Raw genomic sequence first — 15,759 nt, 5'->3', positions numbered from 1 at the left:
ATCATAGCCTACTTCGCCAAACGGGTGATTTAACAAGCGGATTCGTGAAAAAAGCACTGTCGTTGCACCAATGTGTACCTAACCATAAACATCAATGCCTTTCTTCAGGGTCAGGGTATATGCAGCAGTTTGGGCCGCCTGGCTCGTTGTGAACTGTGAAGACCATTTCTTCCTAACAAAGACAGCCAACAGGGGATGATTTAACAAAAGCGCATTTGCGAAAAAAGCATAATTGTTACACGACTGTACCTAACCATAAACATCAATGCCTTTCTTAAAAACAATACACAGAAGTATATATTTTTAAACCTGCATATTTAGTTAAAATAAATTCATGTTAGCAGGCATTATTAAACTAGGGAATTTGTCACTTGGTATGGAGTCAGGGTTTATGCAACAGTTTGGGCTGCCTAATTTGCCAGAATTTTACGTAATTATGACATAACATTGAAGGTTGTACAATGTAACAGAAATATTTAGACTTATGGATGCCTCCCGTTAGATAAAATACGGAACGGTTCCATATTTCACTGAAAGAATAAACGTTTTATTTTCAAAATGATAGTTTCTGTATTTGACCATAATGACCAAAGGCTCGTATTTCTATGTGTTAATTATAATATAGTAAAGTCTATGATTTGATATTTGATAGAGCAGTCTGACTGAGCGATGGTAGGCAGCAGCAGGCTTGTACGCATTCATTCAAACAGCACTTTCATGCGTTTTTCCAGCAGCTCTTCGCTGTGCTTCAAGCATTGATCTGTTTATGATTTCAAGCCTATCCACTCCCGAGGTTAGGCTGGTGTAACCGATGTGAAATGGCTAGCTAGTTAGCGCACGCTAATAGCGTTTCAAACATCACTCGCTCTGAGACTTGGAGTGGTTGTTCTCCTTGCTCTGCATGGGTAACGATGCTTCAAGTGTGGCTGTTGTCCATGTGTTCCTGGTTCGAGTCCAGGTAGGGGCGAGGAGAGGGACGGAAGCTATATTGTTACACTGGCAATAACAAAGTGCCTATAAGAACATCCAATAGTCAAAGGTATACAAAATACAAATGGTATAGAGAGAAATAGTCATATAATTCCTATAATAACTACAACCTAAAACTTTTTACCTGGGAATATTGAAGACTCATGTTAAAAGGAACCACCAGCTTTCATATGTTCTGAGCAAGGAACTTAAACGTTAGCTTTTTTACATGGCACTTATTGCACTTTCTTCGCCAACACTTTGTTTTTGCATTATTTATACCAAATTGAACTTGTTTCATTATTTATTTGAGACTAAATTGATTTGATTGATGTATTACATTAAGTTAAAATAAGTGTTCATTCAGTATTGTTGTAATTGTCATTATAACAAATAAATAAATGTAAAAATATTATTAAATACATAAATAAAAGCGGACGATTAATCGGTATCGGCTTTTTTTGGTCCTCCAATAAATCGGTATCTGCGTTGACAAACCATAATCGGTCGACCTCTAATCCACACTGCTGCAGAGAAACAGAGAGATAGCAGAGCCACACTATATGCAACTCAGAGAAACTGGAATCCCTCAATGTCATCATTACAATGAAGAAAATAACCAATGTCAGGCAGACACTTAGAATGATTTACCAGGTGAGGAAAACTACACATACACACTGTGAATACACAATGAAGGAAATTAAGTCTGTACTTATAGTAAATCTGATAGGACATACTATAAATTGTGTAAACTAAAAGTAATGAGCTCCAGCACCAAGGTCACCTTGGACTAATCCTGTCTCAGAGGGTACTGTACTAGATCGTGGTGTATGAGTGCAATCTGGTTTGTGAGATGGTGTATCAGTGTAGACTGGTTTTGGATCAATTGAGAATCAGTTTAGTGTGTTCCAGTGTAAAATGGCTAACTGGTTACAGTTAGAGGGACTGGCACTGACAATAGCAGTGTTTTCTGGGTAATGCCTCTCACTCACGGTCTGTCCTTCTGTCGGTCACAAACTGCTGTCCTAATGGAATTTTCCACATGAGCGCCTTCTCCCTCTGTGCTCTTAACACTCCGCGTCAGCCACACACACACAGAGCACAACCTTCCCAACAACACACACAACCTCAGCATCAATCCCGAGTCACTCTCATACACACACACAATCACATAATACGCTGACAGGGCTGAGAGAGAAACTGTGCCTCTCTGATAGCTCTGGATTTCATTGGGATACACAGAGGGTGTTACCATAGCAGCAGAGTCCAGCACATAGTCATGATGTCTGTTCTGGCAGTCAGTCTGCTCCGTTCTGGCAGTTCTGTGAGTCGGAGGAACAGACCTGAGATGTAGCAGACCTTCCCATCATGCACTATGACAGGGATTAACATGGTTAGTGGCAGGTAGGCAGCGCCAACAACACCCAACCCACGGGTGCTGAACACCCGCCTCCCTGCTTGGAATTCAGACCTGCTGGGTCAGGACTGAGGTGTGGGTTGGGGAGGTAAAATCTCAACTACTGCAGCTGGCTGGAAGTTGTAAGTGTTCTCACACACACACACACATACCTGGAAAAGCTGGACAGATAGATTGGTAGAGAGACATGTGAGTGTTGTGACAGTTAACAAAGGAGCTTCAGTAGGTGAGATCCATCTTAGCCATGTCATTCAGGCATGCACACATTTACCAACATCATACCCTTATCGTCTGGGTTAAGGGCCTGTCAGCTAGAACAGGCCTGCTAAATGGGGTCATTCCATTTGATTTCAATCACTTGACAGAATCCCTTTTGTTTTAAACAAAACGTGCCATGCCCATGGGAGAAGATCAGAAAATGACTTTTTGGACCTGAATGCCAAAGCAATTAGGAAATAGAAGTCTTAAAAGTTGACCAATTTTCCATTACCCACCCTACCACGAGACCTCCATGTCTTAATAACTGGAAAATATAAAAGGTTGAGAATGATATCCTTTAAAAGGCTTATCAAACTATTCTATATTTCTTGAGAGAAAATACATTTTGGAACTTTTTATGTAAATGATCTAAAAACACAAACTCTGCATATGTTGTAGCTTAGACCCTATTTTACATTGAGGGGTTCGTGTTGTGCCCACCATCAGTTGAGACACAGCATGCTCTTGAACACAGGGTGGGTGTCATGTTTTGGCTGTACTAAAATGAGAAAGTTGATATTTCAACTTTCAAAATGGTAGCACAAAAACAGTTGGAAGACCACACATTAGAGAATGTTAACTTGAATGGGAATATCAGTTGCTTTAAATACCATCAATCTTTCATATGAAATCTACTGAAATACAGATATTCACATTTAAATTGACATTTGACGGTGGGTGGTCCGGCGTCTTTGTGATAGTAATTAGAAGTGAGCATTTTTAGTCAATTAAAATTTCAATGGTCATGTCCATTCTATGAATTATATTTCTATGATTGAAATGACACCCACCCTGTATTTAAGAGCATGCTGTGTCTAAACAGATGGTGGGAACAACAAACACCTCAGAATATGTAAAATAGGGTCTAAACTACAACATACGCAACATTGAAACAGATAGATAATTGACGTTAAAAGCAGTGGAGGCTCCTCAGAGGAGGAAGGGGAGGACCATCCTCAGTGAATTTCATAATAATATGAATATTTAAGCATTAAAAGTGACCCTTTTTATATAAAACTAAATATAATCACGTCACCAAATAATTGATTAAAACACACTATTATGCAATGGTCTACAGTAGCCCCAACAGCACTCTGTAGGGTAGCACCATGGTCTAGCCGGAGGACAGCTAGCTTCCATCCTCCTCTGGGTACATTGATTACAATACAAAACCTAGGAGGCTTACGGTTCTCACCCCTTTCCAGAGACTTACAGTAATTGTGAGAACTTCCAGAGGACATTCTCCAACCTATCAGAGCTCTTGCAGCATGAACTGACATGTCATTCTCTTATTCTGATTGCAGGAAGCAGAAGCTACAGCTAGCTAGCACTGCAGTGTGTAACATGTGGTGAGTAGTTGACTCAGAGAGAAAAAGACAATAGTTGAACAAATACATTTCTTCCAAAATGAAGCAAGAGAGAAATAGAAAAGAGAGATACAGTGGGGCAAGAAAGTATTTAGTCAGCCACCAATTGTGCAAGTTCTCCCACTTAAAAAGATGAGAGGCCTGTAATTTTCATCATAGGTAGACTTCAACTATGACAGACAAAATGAGAATAAAAAAATCCAGAAAATCACATTGCAGGATTTTTTTATGAATTTATTTGCAAATTATGGTGGAAAATAAGTATTTGGTCAATAACAAAGGTTTCTCAATACTTTGTTATATACCATTTGTTGGCAATGACAGAGGTCAAATGTTTTCTGTAAGTCTTCACAAGGTTCACACTGTTGCTGGTATTTTGGCCCATTCCTCCATGCAGATCTCCTCTAGAGCCGTGATGTTTTGGGGCTGTTGCTGGGCAACACGGACTTTCAACTCCCTCCAAAGATTTTCTATGGGGTTGAGATCTGGAGACTGGCTAGGCCACTCCAGGACCTTGAAATGCTTCTTACGAAGCCACTCCTTCGTTGCCCAAGCGGTGTGTTTGGGATCATTGTCATGCTGAAAGACCCAGCCACGTTTCATCTTCAATGCCCTTGCTGATGGAAGGAGGTTTTCACTCAAAATCTCACGATACATGGCCCCATTCATTATTTCCTTTACACAGATCAGTCGTCCTGGTCCCTTTGCAGAAAAACAGCCGCAAAGCATGATGTTTCCACCCCCATGCTTCACAGTAGGTATGGTGTTCTTTGGATGCAACTCAGCATTCTTTGTCCTCCAAACATGACGAGTTGAGATTTTCTATTTTGGTTTCATCTGACCATATGACATTCTCACAATCTTCTTCTGGATCATCCAAATGCTCTCTAGCAAACTTCAGACGGGCCTGGACATGTACTGGCTTAAGCAGGGGGACATGTCTGGCACTGCAGGATTTGAGTCCCTGGCGGCGTAGTGTGTTACAGATGGTAGGCTTTGTTACTTTGGTCCCAGCTCTCTGCAGGTCATTCACTAGGTTCCCCCGCGTGGTTCTGGGATTTTTGCTCACCGTTCTTGTTATCATTTTGACCCCACGGGGAGAGATCTTGCGTGGAGCCCCAGATCGAGGGAGATTATCAGTGGTCTTGTATGACTTCCATTTCCTAATAATTGCTCCCACAATTTGATTTCTTCAAACCAAGCTGCTTACCTATTGCAGATTCAGTCTTCCCAGCCTGGTGCAGGTCTACAATTTTGTTTCTGGTGTCCTTTGACAGCTCTTTGGTCTTGGCCATAGTGGAGTTTGGAGTGTGACTGTTTGAAGTTGTGGACAGGTGTCTTTTATACTGATAACAAGTTCAAACAGGTGCCATTAATACAGGTAACGAGTGGAGGACAGAGGAGCCTCTTAAAGAAGTCACAGGTCTGTGAGAGCCAGAAATCTTGCTTGTTTGTAGGTGACCAAATACTTATTTTCCACCATAATTTGCAAATAAATTCATTAAAAATCCTACAATGTCATTTTCTGGATTTGTTTTTCTCATTTTGTCTGTCATAGTTGAAGTGTACCAATGATGAAAATTACAGGCCTTCCATCTTTTTAAGTGGGAGAACTTGCACAATTGGTGGCTGACTAAATACGTTTTTGCCACACTGTAGTTAGCAAATGCAGCGAGCTAGTTTAGCCTACTGAAACACCCTGCTCAAAAAGAGGGATGCTATGTTAGCTAGCTGGCTATCGCTTTCCAACATAACACTGGAACTCTTCCAAGTCAAGGTAAGCTTTTGGTTTTACTAATTTATTGCCACCGGGGCCCTCCGGTGTAACTGCTTACTGACTGTACAATAACAGAAAATTAGAGTATCATGTAGTAGCCTAAACCTATCGCTGTATATATATGTATATAAATATATATAGTTTGGCAACCCTGTTTGTAAGCTTTAAAATGATGTCAAACGCAACCATTTAACTTTTACCGTGATGAAGACACGGAGGTCTCATGGTATGGGTATGCAAAGTGGATCAACTTTGAGCACCTCCATCTCCTAAACATTTTGGCATTCAGGTCCAAAAAAAATCCCTTTCTGATCACTTTCTCCATGGGCAAATACATATGGAAAGATCTGCAAATCAAAAAAGGGGTACAGTCAAAAAGGGATTCAAAATCAAATGGAATGACTCAATACAGAACATGCTTCTTCAACATTAGAAGCGAGAAAACCCAGTTGATCTGTAATACCGGTAATCTGTTTAGAAGTCGAGAAGATCTTGTCCAGAGACTGTGGTGATGGGAATCATTGGATGATTGCATTACCAAATTGATCGATTGACCTTGGAATAGCCAACTAGCTGCAGATCAACACAGAACACATTGTTTCTGTTATCGGGTCAGTCTGGTCGAATCTATTTAGATTAAAAATACTGTCAGGGTTCTAATGGCGAACCTCATTAATGATGAAGATTAGAACACATTACAACAGGTCTCTAATCCACGCCCGTCCTGAGTGTGTCAAATATGTCTTGGGGTGGGGGGAGGTTTTTTTTTGGGGGGGGGGGGGGGAGAGAACAAGAGTGGTTTACTCGGTAGATCAAGTCAGTTCAGACCCATTTAAACCGTGGAAGCCCTTTTCCACTAACCCTGTAGAGGTTGACCTGGGGTGAGAGAATGTGTTTAGGGTGGCAGGTGGGTTGGTTTTCGTTAGCACTGCACATCCACGGTTAACCTGTGGTTTCTCAACAGGTTTGACTCATTTACATCCAAATCTTATTTCCACAGTACAGTAGGTTTTACACAACACTGAACAAGACAAAATCCTGTATTAACCTTACTCCCTGCTAGCTAGTCAGCCTTCCTTGTTCACTTAGCGTCGGTCTATGTCCCTGAAGTTGCCGCTCGTGAAAGCCAAGGTTAAACAATTGCACAATAGATATCGCGTAGCATGGCACACTACTGATCTTGCAAAACCGACATTATAGAAAGTGGCCTATCGTTCCCTTTCCTACCGTTCACAGACAACATAGTACACAGAGGTTATCCCTGGAGTCTGTCAGTAATAGAGCTGTTCATTTGTTTTTCTTCCAGATATGTTAGTCAACTGTGTGTCAGCAGCTCCAGTCTACACATTCCCTGTACTGTTGAACTGTTATAACCATACTCCCTGCTCGCCAAGAGTAACTTCCCTCTCGCAGCTAGCTAGCTAGTCAGCGTGGTGAAACCGCTTCCTTGTTCCCTCAGCCAGGGGATGGGAGTGGCAGTACTCAACTGAGTACAAATAATTGGAGGGGGGGGGGGGGGGTCCTTTCCCCCAAGACTGTGTCAGGCTGGCTGGTGGCCAATGGTCTGTCGGTTTGACCTTTGATTCCGTGTGGTGCAGAGCGGAGTTCATTGAACTCCAGTAACTCGCTCCCTGTGCTAGCTGGAGGCAGGCCAAAACAACACGCCCCAGCTTGTATTGTAAACTCAAGTATGTGATAACATGTGATATTTTGCTCCACAGCTGAGCGCTAAGCAAACAGACAACACCCCTCCCCTTCAACTCCATTTCTCTCCATTCCCCTCCACCTCCTCTCCCCTTATTATCCCTCTCCCTCCACCTTCCTCCCGCCCTGTGCCTCAATGTCCCCAGCCATAACACTCACCTATAGTCTGACAGAACACAGGAAGAGGGAGAGACAGCCAGGGGAAGTATCACCGCTTTAGAAAGAACATGCACATACAAACAGTACAGAGGAGGAAGAGAAGTACCTGGGGTCAAAGTACTGTGCTAAAGCTGGTCAATCATTGGAAAGGGCTTTGTTTTCTCTGATTGCTGTGCCTGTAGGACTTTTACATACATATGTGTACACACACACACACACACACGTTTAACTATACTTGTGGGGACCAGAAGTCCTCAAGAATAGTAATCAAACTAATTTGCTATTTTTAGGCTTAGGGGTTGTGTTTTGGTTTAGAATTAGGGATAAATTTAAGGGTTTGGTGTTAAGGTCACAAAAAATGATTTTTAATGGGAACCAATTGTCTCCCCACAAAGTGAGTAAAACACAACTGTGTGTGTGTGCGTGTGTGAGAGAGAGACTGTACTGTTTGAGACTAGGGTGGGGCAGTATTATATTTGGTGTTCTTTCTTGCATTAAGTGACAGACACGAGGATCATGTGCTGTATGCATGATGACAGTACTCTCGTGAGACTGGATTTGGGACCACGCGGAAGATTTGACTATAGGTGCCAAAATTACCATAACATGCTTGACTGATCGAAGTAGCTTCAGTAGCGGCAACCTGCACACAAGGGGCGGCGCCTCACCTGTGATTGTTTTTTTTACCAATTGTAAACATCTTTTTATTTTAAAAAAATAGATACACTGAGGAATTCTTTCTTTGACAGACCAGACCAGGTGAATGCGATTACCCCTTATTGATGTGAATGGGCAAGACAAAATTTGTAGGTGCCTTTGAATTGGGTATGGTAGTAGGTGCCAAGGCACACCAGTTGGGTTCACACACTCAACAGCTTCCCGTGTGTATCAAGAATGGCCCACCACCCAAAGGACATCCAGACAAATTGATACAACTGTGGTTAGCATGAGAGTCAATAAGGGCCAGCATCCATGTGGAACGCTTTCAATAGAGTCCATGCCCTGAAGAATTGAGGCTGTTCTGAGGGCAAAAGGGGGGGTGCAACTCAATATTAGGAAAACGTTCTTAATGTTGTGTACACTCAGTGTAGCTAGCTGGTAGCTTACTTGCTAGTTCGACTTGAAATTGGCATGGGAGCTTCCTAATCTAATATCTGGCTAACTCGGGAATTTGAAGTTATTTCAGAATGAAAGTTAACTGGCTAGCGCATCATGCACTGTAAAATGTTAGCTCGCTATCCCCAGTTAGAGCATGTGTTTTCACTTATTGCATCTGCATGCTTATTGCTTTCTCCCTGGTGCACTCATTCGTAAACTGGTTGTTCGTTCATAATAGTATAATCTAATCTGTTCAAAACAGTGTCACCATCTGCTGCAGCGGTCATTTGGTTTGACATGAAAAAGTTAAATAGGTTCATACACACACATCTTCTCAGAGAAACTAGCAGTAGTTTGAAAGCTTGGCATCATATCTGTCATGCTGCTTTGTTATTAACTGCAACCACCTTGCACCGCGGGTATTCAGCCAATCAGAAGCCGCCACTGCGTTTCAGTCTTAACACCAGGGATAGTTTCAGTCTGTAACACACAGTGTGTGTTTGTGTCGGTGTCCTAACACCACCAGGCGGAATGTGTCCACCTCTCAATGAGGAGGCCCAGAAAGACATTCTAGACTCACTGCTGCATCACACTGTCCTGGTCTGGGGATTATATAAAACAACCACTGAACTATATTGAACAAAAATATAAATGCAACATTTTCATTGATTTTACTGTGTTACAGTTCATGTGAAATCAGAAATCAGTCCATTGAAATAAATAAATGAGGCCCTAATCTATGGATTTCACATGACTGGGAATACAGACATGTATCTGTCGTCACAAATTACTTTAAAAAGTGGCATTGTGTTGTGTGACAAAACTGCTAATTTTTAGAGTGGTCTTTTACTGTCCCCAGCACAAGGTGAACCTGTGTAATGATCATGCTGTTTAATCAGCTTCTTGATATGCCACACCTGTCAGGTGGATGGATTATCTTGGCAAATGAGAAATGCTCACTAACAGGGATGTAAACATATCTGTGCACAACATTTGACAGATAATATTTTTGTACATATGGAATATCTGATCTTTTATTTCAGCTCATGAAACCAACACTTTATATGTTGCGTTAATATTTGTGTTCAGTGTTAAACACACACAGTGCTAAGGCACTGAGTCCACTGGGGAAGTCACACCCACTGCCCACAGAGGGAGAGAGTGAGAGTTCATGAACGTCTCTGTGAGTAGCCTTGGGGACAATCAAAGCCACCGAAGACCAAACACTCAACGATTGATCGTCTCCGATCTAGAAATAAAGCTGAACACAGTGGTGAGTTAAGGGTCTGGCTTTCTAACGAGACTACGGGTCAGACTGCTCTATCCCTTAACACAGTTTACCTGGTCTGTGATAGGTGTTCACCTGGCAGGACCTCATTTAGGAGTGTCCAGACAGGCTACATTAGTTAATCCAACAGTGTGATTGTTCTCTACCACCTGCAGATGTGTTTTCCCCCAGGGACACAAAACAAGTGACAAGCACTTCCCTTATCTAACAAATCTATTTGGATTACAGGTGTCATGTCATGCACAGGCCATGTTTCGCATGTCCACTTTTTTTAGCACAGATGGAACATCCAAGTCAGACTTCTCTCAGCTACCGCATGGCAAGCGCTACCGACGTGCCAAGTCTAGGTCCAGGTACCGACGTGCCAAGTCTAGGTACCGACGTGCCAAGTCTAGGTACCGACGTGCCAAGTCTAGGTACCGACGTGCCAAGTCTAGGTACCGACGTGCCAAGTCTAGGTCCAAAAGTCTCCTACCACCAAGCCATAAGACTGCTGAACAATTAATCAACTGGCCACTCGGACTAGTTACATTGACACCCACCCCACAACACGTTTTTACACTGCTGCTACTCTTTGTTTAATATCTATGCACAGTCCCTTTACCCCTACCTACAATGTACAAATGACCTTAACTAACCTGTACATAGCCTCTTTACTGTTATTGTGTTAAGAAAATATTGACAAAATAAAATTAACTATTTCCTGAACTGCGTTTTGGTTAAGGGCCTAAATATTTCACAGTAAGGTACACACACCTGTTGTATTCGGTGGAAGTGAAATGATTTGATCACCATACATTGGCACATAATCTACAATGTATAATGGACAATTTACATCTATAAAGTGGACCGTTTGTCAGTAGGGTCCAGATCAATACTTACTCGTTTTCAAGCAATGTCATACACACGACCTCTTTGACGCCCGGGTTGTTGGCCTTTTCACAAGAACAGTTCTGGAGGTTCCAGGTAGCCACCCTGACCACCGCTTTCCCGTCCCGCATCCCCGACGGAGGCTCCACGTTGGGCCGCACAGAAGTGATCAGAGTCGGCCCCCCGGGTGGAAGCTCCATGTCTTCACTCCGGAGACTGAATGATGTGGGGCTCGGGTGAGACTTGGTAGTGTATGCCAACCCCCCGTTGGTATTGGTGGAAGGTGTTCTGGAACGCTCTACGAACACTTGAAAGCGAATTTTGTCCAATAAAGATGAGTTTATGTGATTGACCCTCACCAAGTCTTCGATGCTTTTAAACGGACCGTTTTCCATCCGGTATTCTACTATGTTCTTCGCTATTTTATCCGTGATTCCACGGATGCTCATGAACTGCGCCGGTGTGGCGGTGTTGATGTTCATACCTGTGCATGACAGATGGGGCTCGAAGTCTTTACGCAGAGACGACGGTGAGTGTTGGGACGAACTCGTCCTGCTCGAGACGCATATTTCCAGTCTGATGATCTCCAGTTTGCCGGCACCGACTCCGCTCACGAGAGCCAAGTCCTCTACCTTTTTAAACCCCGCAATGCAGTTCCGGTACTCCACGATATTCTGCGCTACCGTGCGGTTCACTCCTGGTAGAGTCATCAGCTCCTCCTCGGTGGCCGTGTTGATATTCAACCGCTCTTGGTTCACGAGGATGTGGCTGAAGTTACACGCGGCGCTAAACTTGCGCTTGCTGTTGTTGAAATCCGTCGGGTCTTTGGGGATCGAACGGTGGCACCCCAAATTCCCTCCCATGGCTGCGGCTCAGTTGGCAGGTCAATCCACCGGGGCTTGGAACAGTCTAGACCACGGGTAGACCGGACAGAGCGGCGAAGGCAGCAGCACCACAGCAGCAGGCGTACAACGTGTAAAAGTAGCCTACAGTGTGATTGATTGACTCCTGCTCAGACATGCAAGACAGTTGTAGATGTGACAGTTCTACTAATTTAGACAGACATATGAGCCGTAGTATGTTGTACCGTGTGTTTGTTTTTTCGGGATTAAAATAGTCAGAAAATACGCACAAAACTGCAGGTCCAATTCTTTAGTCGTTTAGCGGTCTGTCACTCCATTTTTATCATGAAGCCTGTCCTTGCTGAATATTCAGGTACCGTCCACACCGGTCAGCTTGCCTAGAGGAACTAGCCGGTGGCGTGCTGGTGCTGCAGCACAGTGTTCGCGTTAAACGCCAGCTGGTCTCGTCATCACACCAGGGGGGCGTGGCGCTAACCCCTTTTCAGTCCACATGTTTTACTGTGTCCTTGAAGAGGACTTCAGATCTGACTCAATTGATCTACTTTACATTATAATACATGCTTAAAATGGTTACAATCTAAAGAGAGAAGAGCTCTCAATACAGCCTTTCACATGTAAAATGAAGACTAATATAATCCCTTTGTGTTATAAGGAATATTACAACGGGTTATAAAACACTTAATCCACATCAAAACCCTATTAAAACTCCTGATCTATTGGTTTATGTTTGACACCTCTGGTTACACAAGTGGTACACAGGATTTATTTTCATTGAGTTGGTGAAAAAACTCAAACAAGGTAGCAACTCACATGTAGGTGCTCTTTATGAAAAGGAGAAGTGTGCATGATGATGATATTTATCTTTTCTCTTCTACAAAATAAGCTATTATTAAAACTAAAGTTGAGATATAAGATGTAATAGATGACTATAATAATATAAAACAATATGTGTAATATATTTTTTTACACAGACACTTCAACAAATAATACTCAAACCTGTCTCCATGTTGGTCACAGAGGGCCCTATGTGTTCTCAGTTTTGCATTTCAAATAGTGTTACAACACTTAATTTATTTTCAGTAAATATAATACACAGATACAGTGGGGAGAACAAGTATTTGATACACTGCCGATTTTGCAGGTTTTCCTACTTACAAAGCATGTAGAGGTCTGTCATTTTTTATCATAGGTACACTTCTACTGTGAGAGACGGAATCTAAAACAAAAATCCAGAAAATCACATATGATCATATGTATGATTTTTAAGTAATTGATTTGCATTATATTGCATGACATAAGTATTTGATACATCAGAAAAGCAGAACTTAATATTTGGTACAGAAACCTTTGTTTGCAATTAGAGAGATCATACGTTTTCTGTAGTTCTTGACCAGGTTTGCACACACTGAAGCATGGATTTTGGTACACTCCTCCATACAGACCTTCTCCAGATCCTTCAGGTTTCGGGGCTGTTGCTGGGCAATACGGACTTTCAGCTCCCTCCAACGATTTTCTATTGGGTTCAGGTCTGGAGACTGGCCAGGCCACTCCAGGACCTTGAGATGCTTTTTACGGAGCCACTCCTTAGTTGCCCTGGCTGTGTGTTTCGGGTCATTGTCATGCTGGAATACCCAGCCACGACCCATCTTCATTGCTCTTACATGAGGGAAGGAGGTTGTTGGCCAAGATCTCGCGATACATGGCCGCTTCCATCCTCCCCTCAATACGGTGCAATTGTCCTGTTCCCTTTGCAGAAAAGCATCCCCAAAGAATGAAGTTTCCACCTCCATGCTTCACGGTTGGGATGGTGTTCTTGGGGTTGTACTCATCCTTCTTCTTCCTCCAAACACGGCGAGTGGAATTTAGACCAAAAAGCTCTATTTTTGTCTTATCAGACCACATGACCTTCTCTCTGGATCATCCAGATGGTCATTGGCAAACTTCAGACGGGCCAGGACATGCGCTGGCTTGAGCAGGGGGACCTTGCGTGCGCTGCAGGATTTGAATGCATGACGGCATAATGTGTTACTAATGGTTTTCTTTGAGACTGTGGTCCCAGCTCTCTTCAGGTCATTGACCAGGTCCTGCCGTGTAGTTCTGGGCTGATCCCTCACCTTCCTTATGATCATTGATGCCCCACGAGGTGAGATCTTGCATGGAGCCCCAGACTGAGGGTGATTGACCGTCATCTTGAACTTCTTCCATTTTCTAATAATTGCGGCAACAGTTGTTGCTTTCTCACCAAGCTGCTTGCCTATTGTCCTGTAGCCCATCCCAGCCTTGTGCAGGTCTACAATTTTAACCCTGATGTCCTTACACAGCTCTCTGGTTTTGGCCATTGTGGAGAGGTTGGAGTCTGTTTGATTGAGTGTGTGGACAGGTGTCTTTTATACAGGTAACGAGTTCAAACAGGTGCAGTTAATACAGGTAATGAGTGGAAAACAGGAGGGCTTCTTAAAGAAAAACTAACAAGTCTGTGAGAGCTGGAATTCTTACTGGTTGGTAGGTGATCAAATACTTATGTCATGCAATAAAATGCTAATTAATTACTTAAAAATCGTACAATGTGATTTTCTGGATTTTTATCTATGATAAAAATTACAGACCTCTATATGCTTTGTAAGTAGGAAAACCTGCAAACTTGTTCTCCCCACTGTATGGGTGCACTGCAAGCAGGGATAGAATATAAATGTGTATTTCAAAGGTTAAAATAGCCCACAGCTTCCAGTCTCTCTCGCTCTCTCATTCTCTCTAAAACTGAAATAAATTAGCTAGGCCCCATTTCTTCCCTCTCTGGTCAAATAGAAATATGCAGACAACAGAACAACCAATGAGAGAGAGGTGCTGAAGGTGGTCAGAGTTTTACATAACATGATGCATTGTGGCCAGTTTAAATGGACAACCAGGCTAAGTAATACCATTCTGGTTCTCTCCACGGCAGGTTTTTTTCTCCTCTGATTTCATTAGCATCTCATTAGCATTTTAGATTAGCCAAAAGGGGATTATGTTGGATTTCATCTCTGGCTACATAAAGGTGGTGACAGATAAGCTGTCAAACTGTATAACAAGTTCTGAACTATGTAACAGAGCTGTACAACACTTAGTGTTTTGTTAGAATGTTAGAAGTCTTAATAAAAAGCAATGTGGATGTTATGCTGTGAGGGTTCAGCATAACAAAGCAGTGGAATTCCCCTTTGGAACTGTGTATGCAGGCTTTTGCTCTAGCCCTGCTCTAAGCACACCTTATTCAGCAAATGTAGGCCTCCCCTGGAAGCTGTAGACAGGAAGATGTCTGAGTGCCATGCAGCATACACCGGTATGGTTCCACCACCAGTACTGATGGGGAAAGCCATGCATGCGCTGTTCCCATCACACCTCTTTATATAGCATCAGAGTGTTTCATGGCATGGCTCAAAGTCAAAACACTTCCACCTTTACTTGAACCCTGTTCTTATTTGGCAATACCGAGGAGGTCGTAATCACTGAGAAAACACCAACAGGTAATAAAGCTGTCTGATGTCTACAGATGGATAAAAAACACAAAACAAGATGTACCAAAACAGCATGAATTCACAAAAGGATAACATAATAAAGTGGTCACAGCCAAAAACAGCTGTAAAGATGTAGCTATCACGCAGTGATGACAGTCATGTCGAGGATCCTGTTTCCCCTACCAGTAACCCTGTGCTCTATTCCATGCCACTTCTTTGCCAATATTGACTCACTCTAGCTGAGGCTGCCAAGGCTCTGACCTGTCGAGCATGGAGCTGTAGCATGACCAGATCACAACCAACATTTTCTCTTCTTGGCCCCTATCCAACTTCTCTCAATTACTCTGATCATATCACCACATAAACTAACTTGCCCATGTGGACACAGACACGTATACGAAGTCTGTCTTAGTAGGCAAGACTGGTGCTAGCACTGCCAAGGTAGTGGGTTCAATTCCCGCAGGGGTCAACATAATAAAAATGTACGCACTCACCAAC

At 42.8% G+C, this 15,759-nt stretch overlaps 1 protein-coding gene across 1 annotated transcript in view; it reads right to left on the bottom strand.

Moving 5' to 3' along the window:
* The window catches only part of LOC110496430 (endonuclease/exonuclease/phosphatase family domain-containing protein 1), a 36,104-nt gene extending 23,872 nt beyond the window's left edge, over positions 1–12,232 (bottom strand). The window contains exon 1 of the mRNA XM_021572328.2: positions 10,920–12,232. Coding sequence (XP_021428003.1) covers positions 10,920–11,770 — 851 coding nt within the window. The 5' untranslated portion in view covers positions 11,771–12,232. The remainder of the gene's footprint in view (positions 1–10,919) is intronic.
* Positions 12,233–15,759: the final 3,527 nt, after the last annotated feature.

This window comes from Oncorhynchus mykiss, chromosome 18 (assembly GCF_013265735.2).
Source record: "Oncorhynchus mykiss isolate Arlee chromosome 18, USDA_OmykA_1.1, whole genome shotgun sequence".
Classification (NCBI taxonomy): domain Eukaryota; kingdom Metazoa; phylum Chordata; class Actinopteri; order Salmoniformes; family Salmonidae; genus Oncorhynchus; species Oncorhynchus mykiss.
This window is presented reverse-complemented; position numbering and strand designations above follow the sequence as displayed.